Source organism: Hippichthys cyanospilos, chromosome 18, assembly GCF_059441005.1.
Source record: "Hippichthys cyanospilos isolate Australia breed blue-spotted pipefish chromosome 18, RoL_Hcya_1.0, whole genome shotgun sequence".
Lineage (NCBI taxonomy): Eukaryota > Metazoa > Chordata > Actinopteri > Syngnathiformes > Syngnathidae > Hippichthys > Hippichthys cyanospilos.
Genome location: NC_142386.1, coordinates 7,708,123 through 7,733,859, shown reverse-complemented (window position 1 = coordinate 7,733,859; position 25,737 = coordinate 7,708,123). Strand labels below are relative to the sequence as shown.

At 38.9% G+C, this 25,737-nt stretch overlaps 3 protein-coding genes across 8 annotated transcripts in view; 1 reads left to right on the top strand and 2 right to left on the bottom strand.

Annotated features, from left to right (window-relative positions):
* The window catches only part of LOC148408806 (RPA-related protein RADX-like), a 50,732-nt gene extending 49,736 nt beyond the window's left edge, over positions 1–996 (bottom strand). For all 4 annotated transcript variants that reach the window (XM_088440029.1, XM_088440030.1, XM_088440026.1 and 1 more), the window contains exon 1: positions 12–996. In XM_088440029.1, the coding sequence (XP_088296155.1) occupies positions 12–597 (586 nt within the window). In that variant the 5' untranslated portion in view covers positions 598–996. The remainder of the gene's footprint in view (positions 1–11) is intronic.
* Positions 997–1,829: 833 nt separating this feature from the next.
* Positions 1,830–18,441, top strand: tbc1d8b (TBC1 domain family member 8B). Of its 3 annotated transcripts, none has more exons than XM_088440143.1 (21): positions 1,830–2,070; positions 4,719–4,829; positions 4,951–5,069; positions 5,874–6,099; positions 6,420–6,660; positions 7,050–7,257; positions 7,363–7,530; positions 7,614–7,775; positions 8,753–8,903; positions 8,997–9,211; positions 9,475–9,592; positions 10,220–10,505; positions 10,578–10,707; positions 10,775–10,873; positions 11,774–11,842; positions 11,930–12,170; positions 12,261–12,326; positions 14,034–14,126; positions 14,258–14,305; positions 14,389–14,486; positions 15,092–18,441. In XM_088440143.1, exons 1-21 carry the CDS (start codon positions 1,944–1,946, stop codon positions 15,494–15,496), a joined length of 3,381 nt encoding a protein of 1,126 aa, XP_088296269.1. In that variant the 5' UTR covers positions 1,830–1,943; the 3' UTR covers positions 15,497–18,441. The 3 variants fall into 3 exon arrangements, with proteins under 3 accessions (XP_088296269.1, XP_088296270.1, XP_088296271.1); XM_088440145.1 differs by lacking the exon at positions 1,830–2,070 and adding an exon at positions 2,647–2,831; XM_088440144.1 differs by lacking the exon at positions 14,034–14,126.
* Positions 18,442–21,990: 3,549 nt separating this feature from the next.
* gja2 (gap junction protein, alpha 2) lies at positions 21,991–23,052 on the bottom strand. The gene has a single exon (XM_088440147.1). It carries the CDS (start codon positions 23,050–23,052, stop codon positions 21,991–21,993), a length of 1,062 nt encoding a protein of 353 aa, XP_088296273.1.
* Between the last annotated feature and the right edge of the window lie 2,685 nt (positions 23,053–25,737).

Here is a 25,737-nt window from a genome sequence, read left to right as displayed (position 1 = left end):
TAGCATCTCACCATCCAGCACTGGGTCACGAGAAGGAGGCGCCGACTTCCACACGTCCCCTTCTGGAAACTCATTGTTCCACAAGGATACGTAGTGTTTGCGGCTCAGCTGGAGGGGCACGTCACTTCGGAGCAAAGTGCTCCTCTCCATGCCATTTTTGACCAGCACGGGCAGTGAGCTAACATCCCGAATGTGAATCAGCAGCGTAGATTTTCCCGAGCCGCACCTCAAGTTGTCGATGTTGATATAACCATGACCCAGTGTCCGCTCGTTGTACACGAACGAGCACTGCGTGATGATGATGTCCGAGCCGGTCCTCAGGCGGTTGGTGTGGACCAAGTGATTTAAACTTGGATGAAGACAGCATTTGGCCCGCCACACTCCGTCGGTGACAGTCACGTCGTAGGTGTAGCTGTCACACGGCTGTTCTTTATTTTGTTCGCACAAGTAACGCTGAAGTGCGATGACAGCGACAATGGTCGCCTCTTCATCCTCCTCGGCTAGTTTCAGATATTGTCTGGTCGATAACTTCTCCATTATCCTCCGAAGGACAGGTGGACTAGGGACACAACTCGAGTTCGATGAGGTATCCTCCATCGCGGAAAGCCAATTCAGCAGGTTTTACAGAGCAGTTTCAAGCTAGGTAAAGTTAGGTAACGAGCCGCTATCTTTTAGTCGGTGAAATTTCGCCGCCGTGAGAAACCACATATTTATGATAACCCCCCCTGTAAATTAGCTAACAACAACTTCTTTCAAGTGTTGGAGGGTTGACAACATTGACACTGTTTGATGACGCCACTCTCATAATTGAACCGTCAAACAAGAGTTCAAACAAATAGTTTACATCCTAAAGTCGCCATTCCTAGTTATTTCTCCTATCGTTGTCTGGTCGCAAAAGATAGCAAGGTAACGTTAGCAGATATTTATTTCTTTAAATTACCCGCTCACTCGGCAGTTGATAGCGGAAGGTAGAAAAGGAAACAGGGTCGAAGCTAACGTCACAAACGCAACAAAAAACAACAACAACGTACATACAACGTGCATTACCGCCACCTGCTGTGCTGGAGTATCGGTTAGACAAGCGTACGCAAGTAAGAAATCTTAACTTCTACTACTTCTGCTTGCAAAGAAAAGAAAGACGAGGGGAAAAAACACTCACTTCTTTTTTTTAAACTAAAATGATCTACTTTACACGAACGAAATCCATTCAGCACAATTTCCCAACACATACATCGACATGTTGATTAACACTTCCTGGAGAACAGGAAGCAAGTGGGTTACCACAGTCGAGTGAAAAGTGAAACATTTTACATGTTTCATCCTAATTATTGAATCGAATCACAAAGAGACTGGCTTATATAATATCACTCACGTTGATATTCAAGGTAATTGTTAGAGTAGGAGCAAATACAGAACTTCAGTATTTTCCCCAAAGCCTTCAAAATGTAGTGTTTTATTTAATATTATTTTGATTAACTACTCTGGGATACTGATGGCTGTATAAAAATTGCCATTTGGGGCTATGATACAGTTTCTTTGGCTTTATGTAAGAGAAAAGAGCATTTTTTTCCCTTTTCTATACTTCCACCATCAGTTTTGATATTTAAAAAAAAAATCTATATTTGAACATGGAAATTGGCAAAGACTCTCCAATCCGCTGTAATTGAGTAGATGTTTTTTAAAAACTTAACACTAGAACAGAACAATACATTACCAAAAAAAGTAATATACTGTACTGTATTGTACTGGACGGAGCCCCGACACCTAAAAACTACAATCCCACAATGCTTTGCGCCTGGCAACATTTCTTGTCTACGTGGGAAGGGAGGCATCCGGACCGCGGACACAAACAAATATTCAACGGGTTTGATTTTTATGCTGCGCCGAAGGTAACCGTGGCATGACAGGAGGATTTAGGGTCGAACCTGCTAACGTTTATAAACATGTGGCTCAAACCCGAAGAGATCCTGCTGAAAAACGCCTTCAAACTGTGGGTGACCGAGAAGGATAATGAGTATTTCGTGCTTCAGAGGAGGCGAGGGTACGGTGAGGGTGGAGGCGGCTTGACAGGTAATGTTCGCGGGTATGTTTATACCCCCTCGCATGTTTGGCAGCTGTTGCGTTTGAAGCCACCATGCTGCTATTCGGCTCACGAGTCACGAATGACGGTAGCTTTTCTTTGTTGTTGTATTTGTCTGCAGAGAAAAAAAATCACGACATTGTGCTACTGAATGCATGCTAGATATGCACTGCAACAGGTTTAATGACAAATCGTGAACAGACGGCTTGTCTTAATATTATTCTCTGCCTGTCAAAGTTTATTGTATTTTATCCCCAAACATACACTTGCTTGACGATTTGCATGGAGCAAAGTGCAGGAAATGTTTACACTGTTCAAGCTGGCTGGCCTGACTGTAGCTATGCTTCAGGTTAGCTTCAATAATTATAGACTAAGCGTCAGGTCAGCCTCAATAATTATAGACTTAGGAACACTATTGTACACCATCTTTCAGTTTCTGCGAATGATTTTTTTTTTTTTTTTTTAGCGATAAATGACGTGAAAGTGCATTTATGCTGTTAACAGCTTTAAGTCACTTTGTGTTGACATCTTAAGGAGTTTTCAAAGCAAGGGTTGGTAGAACAGCCAAAGGTTGTGCTCAAGTAAAAGTTACTGTTTCTTAGGTAAAAGTAAATAGTCCTCCAATTAACTATGAAATACAAATTCAGTCATCCATTCATCCATTCATTTTCTATACCCGCTCATTCAGTCACTGGCTTAAAACTGACTTTGTTTGCAAATGTATAACAGCCAGTAGGCTCACCACATAGAGGTGAGTAATTATATTTTTGTATAGCGGTTGATTACATTGAACTTGAACGGATATGAATTCACTGCTGAGACCTGTCCATTTTATTCTCTTTAAATTCTCTGCTATGCATACATTCCAAATGGCTTTTCTCCTAGTTCTTTTTTATGTGCACAACTGCCACAACACAGATGACCTTCTGGCCCTTCCATAGATAATTACATTTTGCAAACGCAGGCCACGACAGTCAAGTACTAGCAGAAATTTTACAGAACATGTTTACAGAAATTTTAAATTAATACTCCCCTTAAGTTAACACAACTTAGATAAATAACAAACAACAAATAGTACATAGTGTTTTCCACAAGGGGAAATGAATCCCATCTGCGTGCTTGAATGGTGGAAAAGGGGTTAGTCATTACGTGGCCCAACAGCAATTGCTGAAGCCCTCTACAACTCAAGGGCCTTTCATGTCTCAAGCATCTTTCAGGGGGTTTGTTTCTATTCTGTACAGTGAGATGACCTTTGCGGCCTCCCAATGAGAGCATGATGCTGCTTTGTCTTGTGGCACTTGAAATTCTTGAAATGCTACTGGAACATGCTGTGAAGTCATTTACCCACAGCAGTAAGGCCGGTGTAAATCTGCAGTCTATCTGTCTACTTGTTAATTATTTATGTGAGAGAGAAGCCTTAAAGTACCAGATGTTGTTGCGTATCTATGACGTTGAATGCAGAATCACATTGCACCGTTTCCGCTTGTGTTTAGAGGCACAATATGGCTCCCTCGTATAAGATAATTTTAGAATCCAGGAAATAAAAATGTTTCAACAAAAACCTCTTTGACATTGCCATTATATATTTGTCATGATAGAAAATGAATACGGATTATGAATTGGATGTTGAATTTTGTCGGTCTGACTGCTAAGTATTTATACACCAACAGCAACACACATTTAATGCTGTACGTTAAATTTCTCAGGTTCTGACTACCAAAAAAGGGAAGATGTTTGATTGCATCAGAACATAGTCATCATTTGGAATTGTTGCTGCAGCTATTGGGTATTTCTGGTATTCAGTTATGCACTTATTTACTCAAACTGTGCTCAGTAGCACATTACTCGTAGAAACATTAGGCAAATGTTGTACATTTTGGTCCAAAAAACTAGTTTTAAATGCCAATTCAGACAGCACATTTGAGTCAGCATGGTTTATGAAAATGTGATTGGTAGAAATTACAACTGTGTTAGTTTGTCATTTATGTCTATTATGCCAGCCTTAAGGGAGCAGTCAAAACGCTGAATGCTAGTAACTAATTTATGCAGGACGTTGCTATAATAGCACCCTAGCCGCTGGTAAACATCGGCAAAGAATGCTGTACGTCAATATCAGCGTTATTAAGTCATTTGGTAAAGCCTGGAAATGGCGTTTAAACATGATTTTAGAATGTTGTTTTGCTGTATCAGGAGTCGGGGAAAAAGAAGGAGTAGTTAAGTTGTTATGTTTTGGTACAATGCAGAGAACTACAAAAAAAAACATCCCGAGGCATTCATGTCTATATATTATTTGGTAAAGTACGGTTTATTGTTAAGTTGGCCTTCCCCCTTATTGTTGTGCAGAGCATTGGCAATTTTTGCTTTGATTGACTTGACATATTTGTCCTGATGTGTACACTTAAAAACATGTATCCAGGGCAAGAAAAGCATTTTTTTAACCAAAGTATTCAAATTACTTGAGGATTTGTTTCGCCACTACTTGGGATACTGTTAGTTCTAAACAAATAATTCACACTAACAATATTGCGGTGAAGAGAGTATAGCTATAATTGAAATAGAAATTGTACCCTGTAGCTGAAAATTAAATGTAGTTTAAATGTAGTGTACCTGCATGAACATTATACATACTCTCTTACAGGTCTTCTTGTGGGAACACTGGACACAGTACTGGATTCCACATCCAAAGTTGCTCCTTTCCGCATACTGCACCATACGCCAGATTCACAAGTGTATTGGTCCATTGCATGCGGTATATGCTTGTAATATCATTCACTTCTTACTGAATTTGAACTTGAGAATGCAATGATGAAAATAGAAAAATATGTGGCGTTGTTTTTAAGCAAATTTCTTACTTCCTTATTTGGGGTCAGGTGTCACAAAAGAAGAGATCTACCAGCACTGGGATTGGCTGTTGCAGAATATCATGAGGACCCTCTCTGTTTTTGACTCCACTGAGGACATCACCAGCTTTGTGCAGGGCAAGATCAGAGTATGAAATCCTAAGAAGAAAATGTCCACTGGAATCTTAAAACATGTTGAGACTCAACACACAAAATGCATCACTTAGTGTATTACAAATGCATGTATGCAATGTAGGCAAATCTGTTTTAAGCACTTTATTTTTGCAGGGTTGCTATCTCTATTGTACAGAATCTTAAGCCGTTTTCTGTTTAAACTTGCAAGTTGAAAGACGGAAAATTAGGCTTTCTGACTTTCTGTTGTGTGCGTATTTAATGCAATTCAAAAAGCAAAATATGAAAAATATTTTACGTCAAGCTTTTTGGGGGGGATACATTTTGCCTTCACTCGGAAAATACTCTTCTTTTTTTGACCCCTGCTGATTTAGAAAAGAAAAAAATATCAGTCGAAGAACATCGAGGCAGCGTAATTTCGAGGGAAACAATTACGGGTCTTTTGTTTTTTTAAATAAATAGCAATTAGGAGCTCAGATAAAAGCGCAATATCCAATTTTGAACGTTCGTTTAATGAAACTGCAACACTGCCCTCTCGTGGATGGAAAAGGAACGGGTCTTCAGACTGGTGTGTGGCTTGCATACCAAATATCAACAATAACGTGAAAATCGCGAATATCTTTAAAGATCTGAAAATTGTGCGATAATTGCGGCACTTTCAGTCAGAACCATTCTCTAAAGCCTATGCATACTTATCTTGTATCACTTCGTTGAAATTTTAATATGTCTGATTTATACCGACAGTTACATGTTCACAATTTTAAATTGTATCGTAATAATACCAGCAACATACTCTTGATGTTGTATGTTGTGTTTTTCAGGGTCTGATTGCTGAAGAAGGGAAGACATCTCACGTGCTGGAGGATGACCCTGAAAAGTTCAGAGAAGCCTACTTGAGGTTCGAAAATTGGTTTGCGTTGCCGCCGGAAGAGAAGCTGGTCACGTATTATGCCTGTAGCTACTGGAAAGGCAAAGTGCCCTGCCAGGGTTGGCTCTACCTCAGCACCAACTTTCTCTGCTTTTATTCCTACCTGCTGGGAGCTGAGGGTGAGAAAATGCTGTCACTGTTGCTTGCTTATCCTAGATTTAATTTTAGGTTCTAATTTATTACCCTTTTAGCATGCCGGTGGCCATTTTTAGGTACATACCAATGTTTTTTTTTTTATTTGTGCAATATTTTCCTTTTTAAAGACAAACATTACAATAATTTGCCTTGATTAGCAAGTATCAGATTTCTGGTATGCCACACAAAAGCACAAAGTATGACAGTGTTTCATTACAACGTGGACAAACATGATCCTCATATATATGTATTAACCATTATCCTGGCAGATCAATTTTTTTTCTGTTTTTGCATGCATCTTTAGTGAAACTGGTGATCTCCTGGGATGAGATCTGGAGATTGGAGAAAACATCAAATGTCATCCTGACTGAGAGCATCCATGTGGTGGCTCACGGAGAGGATCACTATTTCTCCATGCTGCTGCACCTCAATGAAACATTCGTCATCATGGAGCAGCTAGCCGACTACTCCATTAAGCGCCTTTTCGATAAAGAAGCCTTTGAAAGAGAGAGAGCACTCTCAGACCCGCTTCAAATTACCAAAAGGTGCTGTCATTTTGTTCATTTTGTCTTGAGTTAGGTAGCATTCAATTAATTCACTCATTTAATTTCATTTAAAAAAAAAAAAGGAAATTAACTGAACTTTTTTGGCATATGGCCTCCATGACTGTTTCATACAACAAACAGCTGGACGGGAGGATACAATAGAATTATTCCACAAATTCATCCATAGAATAGCACTCTATGTCACAACTAACCTCAATAAAGATGCGAGAAACACCACCCACTCAGCAGCAACACACATTGTTCTGCCCACTTATTCCCAATACGCAACAATTTATTTGAAACAGCCATACAATTTGCCTGCATTAGAAGACACACACACAGTGTGTGTGAAAAATATTCCTCATGACAACTATTTTTTTCTCCCACAGAGGCCTGGAGGCTCATGCAAAAAGTGAGCAGTTCCGGACATTTTTCAGGCTTCCGAGAGAGGAAAATCTGTTAGAAGTGCACGAGAGTTTCCTGTGGGTGCCTTTCAGCCATTTTAACACCCTTGGCAAGATCTGTCTATCGGAGAACTACTTGTGTTTTGCCAGCCAGGACGGGAGCCAGTGTCACATCATCATTCCAATGCGCGAGGTAGCATACCAGCGGCTTCACTTGATTTATTCCCATGCTGACACTTCCTTCTGCCGCATGTAATATGATGAAATTGCTTTCTGGCTGGACAACGCCATCTTCCAGGTCGTAAATGTTGAGAAACCGGATTCCAGCAGCCGCGCAATAACAGTGTATGTGCGCGGGAAAAGGGCACTTCGTTTCACTGAGGTGCGAGACTATCAGCGCCTGGCGACGACGATCCGCAGCAGATGTGGGATTAGTGCTAGCCCGCAGCACTCGGCCTCGGCAGAGGTAATAACTTCGGATTCTTGTAAATGTCCTGTTTCCTCAGGTCCGTTTTCTATCATCAACACGTTTCCGTTTTTGTCACTAAGGTCATCCGAGGCGAATGTCAGTCGCTCATCAACCACTTTGAGGACAACCCAGAGGATGTGACACTCATGGTGGGCCAGAGAGACAGCAGCAAGGCAGTTAGCACAGAGGCGCTCATGACTGTTTTCCACCCCCAGGACGTTGAGAACCTTGACCCCAAAATGGTATGCGACAAACACACAAGCATTAAAGACAAAGTCATTCATGATTTAAAAAGTTCTATTACTTTCGGTCAGTGTTTCTCAAATAGTGCCCCCCCCCCCTGGGGGGGCACAAGGCGATGCCAGGGGGGCGCAGATGACACTAGGGAAAAATATATATTTTTTGGCCATGTGAAGTGTAATTGTGAAAAAATAAGGCATCTTTTTTCCAGGCACTTTGATGCACTTGTTTTTTTTCTGCTTCAACTGTGGATGTCAAACTCGAGGCGCGGGGGCCATATCTGGCCCACCACATTATTTTATGTGGCCCGCCAAATGTTGATTGGACTTCAAGTATCTGACTCAAATACCAAATTTGCAAGTTGTTGTCGTCTTTTAAACGTTTTTTGGGGGGGGAAAAAACCTAGATTTCTTTAATTTTTTGCTCCCAATCTCTGTTTTGAACCGATTCTCCAAGCTTCTGCATTTCAAAACTATGTAAATGTGTGACGAACATACTTAAAATTTGATTTCCCTGTCAAACCAGCTCTCTGAAAGAATCTATAACTATGATGTGACCCTCAATAAAAATGCGTTTGACAAAAATGACTTATCCTTTAACCTGTATAGATGCTGTAAAAATGTAGTTAACAGTCGTTGAAATGTTATTTTATATTGCTTAATGCTTGGATCAATGTTAAAAAGGATGCAGTTTTAGGTAAACAATTTTTATCAATAATAATCTTATTTATGGTCAATGTGACAAGTGGGTGGGCACGGAATATTTTCTCTTGGTTTTTGCAAAATATAATTGAGGAGCACTGCTTTAGGTACACTAGTACATAATAAATAATGAATTTCAATCATGAATTTTATGACAGAGGTTGTGATCATCAACTTTGGACATTTCTGTACTGTGATAAATTCATGACAGTCAGGGGCTAAACAAAAAAGTTGGGCAAGCACTTTAATGCCAGTATGATTATCCTCATGATCCACAGCTCAAAGAAAAGATGAAGGAGCAGTCTTGGAACATCCATTTCACAGAATATGGCCGCGGTACAAGTATGTTCTTCACCAGGAAGACTCGTGATTTGATTGTTCGCGGAGTTCCTGAAGCCCTGCGAGGAGAGCTGTGGATGCTTTTCTCAGGTATTTTTATTTCCCCCCAAATATCCTTCGCACACTCACCTCTTAATGACATTTGTCACCATTAATCAATGCTGACTTGATGTAATGGGTAAGGAGCTGTAAACGACATGGCCACACACCCCGGATATTACACGGAGCTAGTGGAGCAATCTCTGGGCACCAGCACGCTGGCTACAGATGAGATTGAGAGAGACCTTCATCGCTCTCTGCCAGAGCATCCTGCCTTTCAGAGTGATACAGGAATCTCCGCTCTCCGCAGAGTCCTCACTGCATACGCTTATAGAAACCCTAAAATTGGCTACTGCCAGGTAAAGTCTCACCGCATCATCTGTTACCTTTTGGGAAAGCAGATTGGGAACATTTCTTTGAGCATCCAAATTCAACATGATTGTATTGTTGTTGATGCAGTTTTTTTGAGGATTTTATTAGGTGGTGCTGGCATGCATGTGCCAATAAATAGATGTACTGTATTGTTTATATCTATCCCATTTATTGTACAAATTTACCCAATACTGTACTTATTATTTTCTGAGAGGAGTTCAGTCAGAAGTGACTCGTTTCTCTTACTCAGGCCATGAACATTCTAACCTCAGTATTGCTGCTGTACGCCAAAGAAGAGGAGGCCTTCTGGCTGTTAGTTGCTGTCTGCGAGAGGATGTTACCAGATTATTTCAACCGGAGGATAATAGGTGAGAAGGACTAAAACGGATGTGGATTTGAACATATGGCCTTGTTTGACAGTAGTGATGTGATTCTCAGTCACGCGCACAAAAGACTTCCACTGCCAGTCCCAAGCCTGGTTAAATGCTTGTGTTGTGTCAAGGAGGGAATCATACATAAAAAGGGTTAAACAAAAGCAAACCTCGATTTTTATGAGGAAAGATTAAGTGAACAATGCGAGGAACTTGTGCAAAGTATTCATCGGGACAAAAAAAAAGCAACATAAATTAAGCATAAATATGTCAGATATGACACCCATTCATTCTAGTGACAAACACATTTGGCAACGATTAATGTCCTTATAACTTCATCAATTGTGCCAATGCAATGTATTCTGGGAACCAAAATAGTGTTGTTTTTTTTTAGTAACATATTTGCCCCGCATAAAATCCACACCTATTGAAATGCATTGGGAGGAAACATGTTATTTAATTAATTCTATTTATCTATTTTTTAAAATTTACTGGCATAAAAGCAATCTGTATCGGCAAGGGCCCTGATATGAATGTTAAATAATGACTTAAAACTCAACTTGGAAGCTCAAGGATCATTTAATGAGCGACTCGGGTGACAATACGGTGACTTTTTTTCTCCAGGGGCTTTGGTTGACCAGGCTGTCTTTGAGGATCTGATTCGAGAGAACCTCCCCCAGCTTGTGGAAAACATGACGGACCTGAGCTTCTTCTCGTCCGTTTCTTTGTCCTGGTTCCTCACCCTCTTCATCAGCGTGCTTCCCATCGAAAGCGCAGTGAATGTGGTGGACTGCTTTTTCTATGATGGCATCAAAGCCATTTTGCAGCTGGGCCTGGCCGTGCTCGATTACAACATGGAAGCTCTGATCAGCTGCCACGATGACGCTGAAGCTGTCACCATCCTCAACAAGTAAGCATCAGCCACCTTCTCAGTAATGCCACATGGAAGTCACATTTCTATAATTTTGAATTTGCTCTTTAGATTTTTTGATAGCGTGACGAATAAGGACAGCCCATTGCCGCCAACAGTGCAGCAAGCGCCTGTGGGCAACAACGATAAATCCACCCACTTAAACGTGGACATCAGCGAACTGATCCGAGAATCCTATGAGGTACTGCCGCATTTTTTTTTCACCCCTACAGATCTGTTTTACAATGAATTGATTTTCTCTTCTTCAGAAATATGGCAGCATTCGCTCAGAGGAGGTTGAGAGTTCACGAAAGAGAAACAAACTTTTTGTGATCCAGACACTGGAGGACACAACAAAGCAGAATGTTGTAAGTGAGCATTCTATTTAGTGTCTTCCCACAGCTGTTTCGCAATTCACCGTGCAGAAATCTTATGATTTTATGAGTGATTTTTTTTTCATTTTTTTTAACAGTACGGAGAGCCGGTGCTCTTTTCAGCCTTTTAACCAACTCTCTGGGTTAATTTTACACAAAGAACAACAAATTTTGGTTGTCGTGTACAAAAGTTAGGGTTCTTTTGTGCAAACCAATCCAGAAGGTTTGGTCAAAATGACCCAAAAATGGTTTACGGTTGTTATTATTAACCCAACCGTTTTTAGAGCGCAACAAGGACACAGCTCACAGCAGACACTTTCTAAACATCATCCTCAACCTTTTTTAATGATTTACCTACTTCCCTTGAAATATACATTTTTAAGCCAAGTACACCCGCACCAGCACAAAGCATTTTTTGGAAGAAAAAGTGGCTTGTCTACTGGAAAATTACATCACTAATGACAATGTTTATCCTTATAAAACGTAACAAAATAAAGGCATTTCAAACATATACAATTTAGCAATAATAATTATGTTCCAGTTAATTTGGTCTCAATTTGAACAATAATATTCTGTTCCTGTAGTGGCATTAAAAAGCATTGTATTAGATTTGCTGATTCCTGTCGAATCCTAGATAAAATCTTACTTTGGACCTTAAGTGCCTTCACCTACCCACTGGGGTACTCATACCCACATTTGAGAAATTCTATTTTTCATCATATATTTGCAATTTTTCAAATGGGTTCAACTAACGCAGTTTTTAAAACCTGTGTTTTAATGTGTTAGCAGAAGGGATCAAAATAGTCCAGTGTATCTCCTGCAATCGTTTGACTGTCATTTCTTTGATAGCGCTTTGATTATAAATACATGGACGCTGTTTTTTCTTTTTTGCAGATTCGTGTCGTGTCCCAAGAAGTGAAATTTACTCCCGCCCAGCTTGACGAGCTTTACAATTTGTTCAAAGTGAGTGAAACACACTTTGCAGTCCTCCGAAAGCAAGTCAACATGTCATACATAGGTGTAGCCTTCATTCCAAGTATGTGGTTTCAGAGACAGCATTTTCTTAGCTGCTACTGGACAATGAAGAGTCCAGCTCTGCTTCACCACGATCCGAGTCTGGCCTACTTGGAGCAGTACCAGCTGGGATTCCAACAGTTCAGCATCCTCTTCTCCTTGCTGGAGCCTTGGGCTTTTTGCACCAACAAGAGCTCGCTTTCCTTATGGGTTTTCCGCCTACTCGACGAGAACCAAGATGGCTTAGTCAACTTTAAGGAGTTCTGCTGCGCCCTTGGTGATTGTTCACACATCTTTTTGTCACGAATGCTGCTTTCGTTCTCCTTTCTTCCTTCAAGCCATTAACATTAAGCTTCGTCCCCTGCAGATAATTTGTACTGTGGATCCTTCACAAATAAGCTTAAATTCCTTTTCAAGCTACATCTACCACCAGGTGAGTGATGTCTGAGTTGAGCATGTGTATATGAACCAGCATCTTGAAACCGAGCAAAACATATCGGGAAGACAGAAGCAGTCAAAAGTGAAAGCGAGCTGGTCTATATCTCGGATGTTCGTGCTTGCATGACCTGGCGGGCGTGCGGTTTAAGGCAGCATCAAGAACAGTCCGTATGGGGTAAAAACATCATCGCCATGGTAACGATTGCTGTGTAGAATTGTGTCACAAGGGAGACTGTTTGAATGTGTTTCTCACAGCTTGGAAGAAATAAGCCCACATTCCCACTTTTAAAGTTCTTTACCTCATTTTGAACGCTTTAAGTATAGCAATTTAACACTAGCTTATGGTTTGCTCCAGCAACAATGCCAGTAATACATATTTGAGCCATCGTTGGGTTGTGTAGGTTAGAATTCATTTCAGGCATGCTTCCAAAAGTGACTGGTAAATGGGGTCATATTTAAATTTGTGATCAGCTCTGGCGAAAGGGTCCTCCTATGTCATGTAATAATGCTCTACTTTATTCCCTTTAAAATGAATTATAATATATGGTGGCACCTTAAAAAATGATCAAGTTACAGCAAGTTGAATGTTTCTAGGTTGCAATCCCTTCAGTCTTTTGGCGCACATCTTTCACATGTCTTTATCAAATAATACCTGAGGAAATAGATACTGACCTCAAACTTTCAGGAAGTTTTGAAAGACTACTGGAAACTAAATAAAACAAACAAGTTTGAGTTCTCAACATTTGAGATTGGGAGGTGGAAACGGCCTCAACCGCAAAATAACTGAAGATTATGTTAAGATTTCATTTAATCTCCTGAGGCATCATCTGCCAACGTTTGCTTGATTTATTATTTCTACTTGTGTATGTGTGTGTGTGTGTGCGTGTTGTTTTTAAATGATTGAAATTTTAAATACCCTAGTGGAAAATCTAACAAGAATTTTGTGTCACAAGATTATTTTGCCATTGGTGTGGTTTGTGACAAGAGACTTTATTGAAATTCATCATGTAAATTATGCCTCAAAATGCATCTGGCCACAAATGAACTTGCTTTGATGGTTCAATTCCTTTTTTTTTCATTCAACGTAATAAAAAAGGAGCATCTTAAGTCACTTCATCTATGCAGTGCGTGTATTATGGCGCAGAAGTAGGACCATGATCTATTAGCGTAAAATTATAGTTTATTTTTTTCTTTTATTACATATATGTGAGTTGATATAAAGAGTTTGTGAAATGACGTTTGCTCTCCGGTTTATTTGGAGACCGCTATACCAGAATGCCCTATCCAGCTGTAGTCGCAAAAAAACAGCAACAAAGCGCATTGTTTGCTTATTCCTTATTCTTATATACTTTGACTATTTAACTTTTGATTTTAACCTTTTGGGTAGTGGGAAATAAAATAGAGACCTCTCAAAATTCATAATTTTTGTCCGCATGATCAATATTTAGCATTTATGTGAAAATTGTATCCCAACACATGCAGACCCTTTTGCCAGAGCAGGCTATGTTCGCTCAGCTTTCTTTTTTTTTTTTTGTCTCTTGCAAATTGAAAATCACAACTTGTAGTGTATTTGATGCAATTACAGTAAGTAAATATTGATAACAATCGATGTTCTCTTAGTTAATAATTGACTACACTTCATCTGCCTTGCTTCTGTCTTTTCATTTTTCCTCTCTGGATTCTTACAGTCAGTCTCTTCTAGCTTTTACAGGTAGTCCTTTGCATGTACAAGAACAAAGACTCCCAAACTTTTTCGCGACGACAGAAGACTCTCCTCATTTAAGTAAACTCCCTGGTTAGCATCATTTCTGCTTCTTTCCTCCTTCAAGTTTCATTTTCTCTTTACCTGAATTTCAAACTTCCAGTTTTTTTTTTCTGTGAGAAAGTTTCTAATGTGCTCTGCTCACTTTAGCTTTTATATTTCAGACTTTGATCTTCCAGAAGATGGCGTGATTAAGAAAAGTCCCGAAAGAGGTACTTTTACAGTCATACGTAGTCAAAGGCGTTGTGCAAATGCCAACCTCTTTCCTGTGTATGTTTGTCTGTCTAAATGAAAGGTCGAGGAAAAGTGGACCTGCAGGCTTACTTGAAACAATGGCAGAATGAAATACTTAGGAAGGAAGAAACCATCAAGGACCTTCCTCGAATTAATCAGGTAATTCAATTCACTAAAACATTTTTTGGGAACCTAGCACTGGGGTTGGCAATCTTTAACACAGAGAGCCAATTTGGCTGTCTCCCGCAAGAAAAAAAAAGGACCCACATAAGCAATTCGACATCTAGAGTGCAGATAAAACTGCTTAAACACACTCAAATTCAAGAGCTCTCATTCACATTAAAGTGACAGTGTGTAGGATTAGTGCCATCTATTGGTGAGAAATGAGAATGCAACTATTGCAACCACTGTGTAATATATCTGCTGATATATTAAATATATAAATTTAAGATTAAGATTCATGTCATTGAACATAGTTTTTGTATATAATAGAGATTTATTTGGGATTTTTAAGATGAATGACTTTTTTGTTTGTGACTCGATATCGCTGACTCTTTTAGAAGTCAAGTAAAATCATACTTCTCTTAATTCTTGAAAATGCAGATGTGTGAAATAAAGCGTCATGAAGCTGACTGAGAAATCGCCAAGGTGTGCAAAGCTGTCATCTTGGCAAAAATTTGCCAAGTCTGAAATCTAAAACGTGCTTATTCCTGATCTAGTGCATATTTATCCAAATATGCCTTCTTTTTTAAAATAAATTTTAGGCTCAGTTCATTCAGTTCTCCAAGACCATGTACAACATTTTTCATGGCGATCCAGAAGAGGAGTCTTTGTACCGGGCAGTGGCCCACGTGACCAGCCTCCTTTTGAGGATGGAGGAGGTAGGCCGGAAGCTGCAGGAGCCGGGCAGCCCGGCGGCGTCCTCCAAGCCCACCCCTGCGGACGGGGAGGATCAAGCTCCCCTCACGCCCAAAAGCTCCGACACCCCCAGCCCCCAGGAAGCGGGGTCTGAGCCCGGGGAGGACTGGTCCTTTTCGTTCGAGCAGGTTCTGGCATCGCTGCTCAACGAGCCATCAATAGTCAGCTTCTTTGAAAGACACGTCGACATTCAGAGCAAAGTGAGGCAAGCTCAAGTGGCCCAGCTGAAGCTAACAGGAAACAGCAAGTGATTGGACAGATTAGTAACCCGGACCGGGATCAGCGAATGAAGGGCAAAAAGGGCTGACGTGCAAAATCCTTGAGCGGTTCAAAGGATTATTCACTGAGAGACATTTCTGTGCCACTATTTCCTTATATGTCAATCAACAGTGTTTTTCAATCACAATGTGGAGTTTCATATCGTTCATTATGCAGATTTCCTATACCACCCACCTAGGGTCACAAGACACCCTGTTTTAACCAAGACCGTCCCAATTTTGAGCCTTTTATCCCAACAGATTTTGTCAGCTACTCTTTTGTCCCGATTTTAACAAGTTCGCATCCCAACACCCCGTTTTTTTCTTTTCTTTTTAGTCCAACAAGCCATTTGTTAGGGCATGTATATGTCATACAATAAACCCATTCATACATAACGTACCATACCGAGTTGAGATTTCTGGCTGCATGTTCCCAATGTGGGACAGCGAGATCTGTTATGCCACAATTTTCAGTTTTATGAACAAGGTTTTGCAAACAAAAGTGCTCACATTCACTACAAATAAGCAAAAGAAAGGCAAGTCCTGTACAGCTCACGCAGATGACTGGAGATATGTTCAGTGACCGCTCACAAAGTGGGAGATCTCAAATACCAATTGAAATACTAATTTAATGCACCAAACGGCTGGGAGGAAAAGTCGACCAAGCCGGGTACACATTTTTAAAATAAATTGACTAAAAATATAACCTTTAAGTTTAACCAGAAGCATGTTTGTGCAGCTATTTTCTAATCTAAGGTTTCTTGCAGCAAGGATGTCAGAAATTTGGGATTATTTCCAATTGAAAAAGATTGACAACAAATATCAACCAATCCTTAATAAATTAGAAAAAAAAAATATTAGTGGGATTTTTTGTTTTGTTTTTTGGGAGGGTTAAACACTTGATCATTCAATGGAATAATCAATAGGGTAATTCATTTTGATAGTGACAGTCTTACAAACAGCAATGACTATTCTGTGAGCACATTGCCGGGGGGTACGTGGAAACATTTAAATATTTAACAAACCAGAATGAGAACACACGCGTATCATCTGAAGTTGCAGGCACAGGAGATGCAAATTTTACTACACTGACACTACAGCTGGACCAAGCAAAAAAGTTAGATCATGACGATTGCATTGACCAGTTTAGCACTGTTGAACTGTCATCCAAGATAGCATTTAGCATAAACTCTAGTCATAACACAACCACCAGTCACCACCATTAACCACATGTCATAAATACTTCATGGAGAGGATTCGTTGCATTTTTCATTTTCTGCAAACCTGTCCCAGTTTTTATTTTTGAAAATCCGGTCACCCTAACCCCCCAGAATGCCATGAAGCCCATAAATAGCTAAAACTGTATACAAGGCATAAAGTACTGTTTATTGTACAGCGTTTAGAAGTCTGAAGAGGTTTGTTCTATAATCTCCGATGTTGTGCTATCCTTCATATCGAACCTGTTTTCCTCTTGCAAATGAGCCCTATTGTACTGTTAAGGTTTTTGTGTCGTGTATACGCTGTGCTGAAGTGGGTTGTTCTGTTTGGAGAAGAAGAAGCTCGTTATTTGTTTCTTAATTTGCAACACTGCCAGTACAGTACGGCTAGTACCTCTGCACCAGTATCTCCAGTGCGGTGTCTCGGAAGTAGACTCCACTAGTTGTGACAAGTTCCTTACGAGAGCTGCATGTAATGGCCATTGAAGGATATTTCACTTAAATCTCAGGGTGCAATTTGTATGCGTTAAAATGTCTTTGATCCTGAGAGAAATGATTTGAGGTTATTGACTGAGTTAAACATGATTATTGTTTAGCATGTGTAGCATTTTTGCAATATTTACATGCGCGCCTTCAACAACATGCAAAGCGTGTGTTGTTTTCAGTTCATCTGTGCTTTCGCTGCTTGTTGCACATTATTGGTGAATATGCCTACACGTCGGAGGCGTTTGGGTTCAAAAGGTTCTGGATGCTTTCCTTGTAGCTTTTCATCTCTTGGGGCCATAAATGCACATTTAAAAGTTTTATTTCTTGTTGTGTAGGAAAAGATTGAGCGATTTGAGTGCTTCGCCATTCATTATAGCATTTAACGTGTACTGCGATTGTGAATATAAACCAGCATCACCTTTGGAAACAGCGTTTACATGTGTTACGGCAGAGAAATTATCGCATGCTAGAGACTAGTGATGAGTAAATGAAGCCGCATGAAGCACTTTTGCTATTTTTTTTTTTGCTCTGCTAGATGGCGCTCTTGGCTGAAAGATGCAGTGGAATTTTAATGCATTTCCACTGCACAAGCCTTTGTTTTTAAACTAAGAGCACCATCTAGAGGATTAAAAAAGATGACAGGTGCTTCATGAGGCTTCATTTTGCCGTCACTAAAATAGACTACTTTGATACTGTCACTAAATGAAAACCGAAAGCCATGCACATTATTTCAGTATGATGCCTGTTTTGATGCATTTAAATCATTAAGTTATACAACAGATAGACTTAAGAATAATGGATAAAATACAAATATATTAAAGTGATTTACAACATAGATATTAAATGTATTTTTGTTATACAATTGTCTGTGACAAGAATGTATTATATTTTTGAAAATATGCTGTTCTTGCTTTGCCCCAATATAAGAACTGAAATGCAACGTTGTTTATTTCAGCTTGACATTTTCATTTTGCTTTATTTGCTCTGTCGTACATTTCAAAAGAACTCCTTGTATTATGTTTGATGAAAGGGAAATTAGTCAGGCATGAATTTGAGAGAAATGCACATGACTGCTTTGTAGGGTTTTTTTTTTTTAATTACATAAAAGTAGACTTGATTATCCTGGTGAGTGTTGTAAGTAATCTTTGTTTCATTGCCAAGATTTATTTTGCTTGTTTTTTTATGTTAATGTCATTGTTCCAAAGTAATAAAGAGTGGTCAATCTTTTAGCAGTAATGATTTGAATCTTTTTTTGTGCCTCACTTCACTGACCGTAACAAATACGGTCAGTTTTTTATGTATTTTTTATGTGTATATATATATATATATATATATATATATATATATATATATATATATATATATATATATATATATATATATATATATATGTATGTATATATATATATATATATTAGTTTTTGTGCATCATTCTGACCTATAGTTGACAGGTTTGCGGCTCTAATTTTTTTTTTTTTTTTACCACAAATTAATTCTGTGTGAAACAGGACAAACACAACCCTGCACGTCATTAGTCTGGTAACATCAATTTCCAACAGCAGCTCAGAAGAAAGAAGGGAGAAATAATCATTTTGTGGAATGAATACAAGGGATGTTTGTTTGAATTTCCTCGCATAAATCAGCAAAGTAGTGACGAATCAGGATGTTGTGTTAAGTGTCCCGTCTGGCTTTCTGATTTACAAGCATCAATTTGACCTTTACAAGGATGTTAATATCATAAAGAGATTTGGTTATAAGGCCAAAATCACGACCTTGACATCTTCAATCACTCACGTTTTAAAATGCTTAGGATTGTTTTTCAATCTCCGTTTTTTATGACAAGTCTACTCAGTGAATGAAAATGAACTCTCGGACTTAAACAGCCAGAGCTATGCTAGCTAAAAGGTTTTTTTTTTTTTTTTTTTAGAAATGCATTAGTTTATTGAAACATATTGTGAGCTATCGTTTTACTGGCGGCAGACATTGAAGGAAAACCTCGAGTTTCCCTGGCGGTCATAAAATAATTAAAAACATCACATGAGAGAGAAAGTGAAAACGTTTTTTTTTTACACACTCATGAATAACAAATTCTTTCTAACTTTAATTTATCATGCACACCAAAACCAATCAATCATTTGCATATTGTTTATGCAGTATATTACACAGTTGATTTTGTCTGAAAAACCTCTACCTATATATAGGTTTGGGATTTTTTTAAAGCTTTTGAGGAGCTATAACCAGCATAAATGCTATATATACTGTATATATATATATATATATATATATATATATATATATATATATATATATATATATATATAACCCGTTGAGAAGCATTGGTTTATAGGATCATTGAAAAAATAATTTTGGCATTTATATCTTAAGGTCTCATATACATTGTATTGTAGAAAAATGTGTAAAAAAATTACTGTCTTTATTATGTGTGTTAAATGTTAAATCCTATGTTTAAATGTTTTGTTAAATATAGTTGCATTAGGGGCGGCATTTCCCGGAAGATGAAAAAAACAACAACAGATATCACATAATTAAGTTCCATTTTTGATATTTTGAGACTCTTCGTAGACTCTTCCATAGTCATGTGACTCTGACTGTATTAAGTCTTGACCCTGACCTAGAAATGATTTTAGGACAGGAGATCAGGTTCTGTGGTGGTCCATTGGTGCCTTCACATTACTCTCGGCTGAGTTACACATTCAGGGGGTGTCATTGGGGGAGGGGTAGGTGCGACAAATTTAAGAGAAATATGTCGCAATTTTAAACTGTTAATCAGCCTTGGTCACAATTAAAAAGGAAAACAAAATGCCTACCTTTCACTAAATCCTCACGGATTTAAGTCTCAGTCTGTCATGGCTGCAGAGAGTATTGTGTTCCAAGATGCTGTCATTTTATTTTTATGTCTAAGGTTGACATTACATGATTTATGATTGTTTAACATGTATTCATATCTATTGGCCCACTTCTGCGTGAACTATCATGAAGTAGAAACACGGTGGCCTTACAGTGGCCCAAATGTTCATTTGTGATCATTTTCAAGGGGTCCAAATGCTTAAAAAAATATGTGATTGAAATAGTTTTATTCAAAAATGTAGTTATTTAATTATATTTTATATTATTTAGTTATATTTTATCTTTATTTACAAGCAATCATATCCCTGAGTCACTTTGACCCGAGGCGTATTTAATCACTTAAATGTGTTCGAAATGTGTATAATGCAAATCCAATCATTTGTTTCAACCAAGAAACGCAATACTGTGTACGATGATGACCTGGATAATGTGTGTGTTTATGTAAATGTGTCAAAAAAACAGTAACAAAGACAATACTTAATTTATACTCACCTGTGTGTTCTCTGGAATAGTAAAAACATCCTGGGTCAGTTTGACCCAGGCTCAAATGTAATTAATTCAACTCAATACAAAAAAATCATGTTGAGTCATTTTGATCCATATTTGTCTTATTTATTGAAAAATTATAAAAATACATGCGAATGCCATTTTCAATGAATATGTTGATTATACTGTACATAAGCTAAGCAGAAAAATCTGTACTAAACTACATTCAACACATTTACTTTCACTTTCTCTTCTATCAGTCTACAGTATAAAAGATTACATAAATCAAAAAGAAGAATCAGGTGAAATTACTGGTTATGGGCCAATAAGGAGTGTGAAAATGCAAATTTTGCAAGGGAGTGACAAAACATCATGGCCACAAGGACCCACCAAGAAGTGGAAAACAGTAAAGCAGTGGCTGTTTAATTTTCACACTATTTTCAATTAAATTCACAGTTTCGAAGTGTGAAATACAGAATAAAACTGGACATTATGCTTCGAAAGGTTTGCGTTTTTCTCAAAATAGGGGTTCCCACACCTAAGGAGTTAAAAAAAATTCTGAGGAATAAAACGAAACAAGATTTCGACCTTTGGATTTCGGTACGTTGTTTCTGTATTTACAAAGAACAAAAATAGCACAAAAAACAAAATCAATCACTGTTGTTTTTTTTTTTTTTTTTATGATTCAAAACGTAATAAACATTAAAAAAATGATACTTAAATGGAAAACAAATTCCTATTTGTCATTGTCTTGCAAAGCAGACCGAAGGAGTAGATCACGATGGATCAAATAAATAGACTCAAAAATTCAAATCAAAGTGTGAGACATGCAGATTCCTACCTCGAAAATAAACAAGTAACAATCACCTACTACCGTATTTTCCGCACTATAAGGCGCACCGGATTATAAGGCGCACCTTCAATGAATGGCCTATTTTAAAAATGTTTTCATATATAAGGCACACTGCATTATAAGGCACATAGAATAGAAGCTACAGTAGTGGCTGGGGTTGTGTTATTCATCCACTAGATGGAGCTGCGCTAAAGGGTCAAGTCAGTCAAACTATATTCATAGAATATAAGTGTTCCCACAACTTCGATCACTCCCAAAATGAATAAACAGCCGGTTTATTTTAATACTATCTGAAGAATGGGAAAAATACCTTTAGATTACATTAAAAGACGAATCAAGAGTTTAAAAGGATAGAATTATGATTCAAATAAATGTTAAACTTGTTTTCTCTATCAAATTGCAACCAAAAACATAGCGCGGAAAATACGGTATTTGAAGTGAAGCGTCCACGTTTTTGGAATGTGGGCTGAAGTAAACCTACACACCATCTTGTCCCCGAATCTGTCATTCTCATTTCTTGAATAACGACATCATTGCTGTTTTTTAGGTCACTTTTTTTTAAAGTAAAAAAAGACTGTCTATATTTTGAGGTCACTCATCCTGCTCTTGTTACTGTTCTTGCTGGACTGGCTGTTTCTTCGCTGGTTTTCCACGGGCATCTCATGAACCGAGGCGGAGTTTTTCCTCTCCCTCCCGTCGTCTGCGTCTGTTTTGCCTTTCCTCTCGGCGGCCCTGTTGTCTCTGTTCTGTTTATACATCGCCTTGCTGCTGTAGGGGCTGTAGGGGGGGTCGGGTTCGGGAATTGGGTATTTGGCCTCCACCGGGAAGGATTCGGTCCCCGAGGGGCGACCGGGGAAGTAGTTGTAGTTGGGGACGAAAGGGATGACGGCTTCCGCAGACGCCTTCGTTTCCTGCGAGCGCCTGTAGCGGAGGCCCTGGTGGCATTTGGTGAAGCCCAGGTGGTACATTTCCACTAAGTTGAGCAGCAGCGAAATGCAGGCCACAGCCAGCATGAAGAGGATGAAGACGGTCTTCTCGGTGGGTCTGGAGATGTAGCAGTTGACCACGTTGGGGCACGGCCAACGGTTGCAGGTGTACATGGACTTGAGCTCAAAACCGTACAGGAAGTACTGAGCGACGATGAAAGCCACTTCGAACAGGGTTTTGAAGATAATGCTGAAGACGTAAGTCCGAAGCAGGGCTCCTCTCAGGTGCACGTGACCTTGGTTGTCCTTGATGGGCCTTGAGGCTTTCTTGGACTTATTGCAAAGTATCTGCTGCTGCTTTTCACTCTGGAGAGCCAGCTCCTTCTCCTTCTCTTTCAATTTCTCCTCCATGCGCACCAGATGGAGAATGTGTCCCAGGTAGATGAGGGTGGGCGTGGACACAAAGATGATCTGCATCACCCAGAAGCGGATGTGGGAAATGGGGAAGGTCTTGTCGTAGCAAACGTTTTGACAACCGGGCTGCTTGGTGTCGCAGGTGAAACCCGATTGCTCGTCCCCCCACACCTTCTCGGCGGCTGACCCCAGCACCAGGATACGGAAAATGAAGAGAACGGTCAGCCACACTTTGCCCACCACGGTGGAGTGCTCCTGGGCGCTCTCCAGGAGCTTCCCCAACAGGTTCCAGTCTCCCATGGTTCCTCACCAATCAATTCTCAGCTTGAAGGACGAGACCACCTACGAGGAGGCAACCGCGTGTCACGTGTTAATGTAGCAAGTCTCTGCACGAGAGACTAATGTTTAAATAGTGCCGGGAAAAGATTTATAAAATGAGAGATTAATTAATTGAAATCTGTAATTAATTGATTGCATTAATCTCTTTTTAATCTCATGGAAACATTTCTGGAAAAAAGCACTTTTTTTGTAATCTAGATGCATGGCGTTATTGTGGTTAATCAAAAAAAAGTGGATTGAGTCATTTTCCGTCACAGACTTGCTCAAACACGAGGCGCTCTCAAATTTAGTTCGGCAGGAACGGCTCGGCACAGTTACGTCTTTGTTTCTATCATTTGTTGTGGTTTTAATCACAGCTGTGTGCTTTGTATTTATGTGGTAGGCTAAACCCGAGTTGCTTCTGTTCTAAACTAGCTCTTTTTTTTTTTTTTTTTTTTTTTTTTTACAAAGGATGCATATCACGTAATGTGTGTGTGCCCGCGTGTGTGTGTGCGTCACTTAATATAAATTACATTCAAAATTGCAAAATGTTTGGTTCATTAAACTTCTTCTGACAGTCCCAAGAGTTATATATTAAACACTATAAATCAATGCTGTCCAAATTACAGTGAGGGGCGGCCATTTGCACCCCTTCGTCCATTTTCCAGTGGCCCATGACATATAGTAAAAATGCCAAGACTAGTGGGAGAAAAATGTGTCTTAGAATTATTTTTGTGTCCACCACAATCCTTTTAATTGTGTATAGCCTACTATGTATTTATTTATTTATTTAAAAATAGACCTTTGTATAGTACAGCATAGAGACATGCCAACATTCCGTGAGTGGGAAATGAACTCATCTGCTTTTACGAAGTAAGATGAGTCAACCTCTTAACACCGCCAGTGATTTACATGGAATAATAACTAGTGATTTTGAAATTAATATTTAATGCAATCAGGCATACACAGTAGGTTGAACGTTAACTAAGAAAAAAATGATAAATTAGAGGAGGTGCTGAAACATAAAAATGTATTGAAAACAAGCCCAACTCTTTATAATAAATAGCATTTTTTAGATGGAATAATAACCGCATTGTGCGGTTAATTAACAGCACAATCTATTGTATATTTCATTTCTTTGAAATAATGTATTTGATGAAATATCTTTTTTTTTTATCATATTCAGAATGTCATAACCCGACATAATTAACTTAACGCCGCAAAATTCAACTTCAGAATCAATTAACCTTCACACGTTCCAAAAGAAAGTTTTTCCATTTGGATTCAAAGAGCAACTTTGTCTGACGGACTATCTCAAAGTCTCTTCTTCAAAAATATATATATTAAAATGAATTTCTAAAACGTTTAAAAAAAAATTTGACGGTGACTTACTTGTTTCTTAGTTTCCCCCCCGCCGGACAAAGAATACGCCTGAGCTTGCGATCAATAGAATGCCGTGCGATTGATCACGAATCAGCTTCCTTGTCTTCTCTAAGGTTCACGTCTTGATTAAAGAGAACATGGGAGTGAGAGTGGAGGAGAGCCCGAGCTCCCTGCTGGTGGATAACTTTTGCTTGAGGACAGATCTTGTGACACAAGACCCAGATTTAGGTTTCTAGTTTATATTTCAAGGCCTGTTAGTGGTGACACTGCAACAAACCTGAAAAACACTTGCGCCTGTCCTTTGGGCGGCCGCCAGTGGACGTCAACACAGCACCTGTTTGCGATATAATAAAACCCATGTGAATAAAATGATTTCTATCAGGATTTTTACACATAGTTTATTTTGTCTTTGTTTTTATTATCGTTTGCATAGCTTTTTATAACGCCATATTTTGACATTTTATTTCCTGGACCTAACTTGACCGGTTCAAATCATTCTAACTTCAACACGTTCAGAAAATTCAGGCTTCCCAAGTTATTATTTTTCTCTTTCCTAACTTTCACAGTTTTCCCACATTTGCACATTTTTCACCCTAAAAATTCCCATTCATTCCCAATTGTGAATTGAAAAATTGATTCCCATTTGAAATTCTAAATGTTCAGCTCAGTCACTTTCCCTTGTGAACAATTTTCAACATTCCCACTATTCCTACAAAGCAAAATTTCCAGATATTTCACCTACAATCCTCACATTTTTCAGTAATACGGGTATTTTTTTTTTTTTATTCCATACTGGTTTTCGTCCAACTACTTTGACATTTCTCAACCGATTCAATCCATTCCATGTATAAAAACATCACGCTTCTCAGGTTATTATTTTTCTCTTTCCTAACTTTCACAGTTTTCCCACACTTAAACATTTTTCACCCATTCACGCCGAATGGGGAATCCGAAATTGATTCCCGTTCGAAATTCTACATTTTTAGCCCAGTCACAAGTTTTTAGTGTACACCTTTAAACCATTGTGATATTACACTTATTTACTTACTTTTGAAGTATTTGGGGTAAGAATCACATGTGACTTCTTCAGTCTTCCACGATGTACTGTACCTGATCATAATCATCTCCCCCAGCCTTTGAGGTCCATGGTGAGGAGGTCATAAAGTCCTATCAGTTCACATGAAGGCCATCTTTTTGTGAACTGCCGATGAGCACCAAGATAAACATTTCCCCGATATTTTGCGCGTGTCTGTTCTTTTGATTCTGAAGCCTTCCCGCCTGATC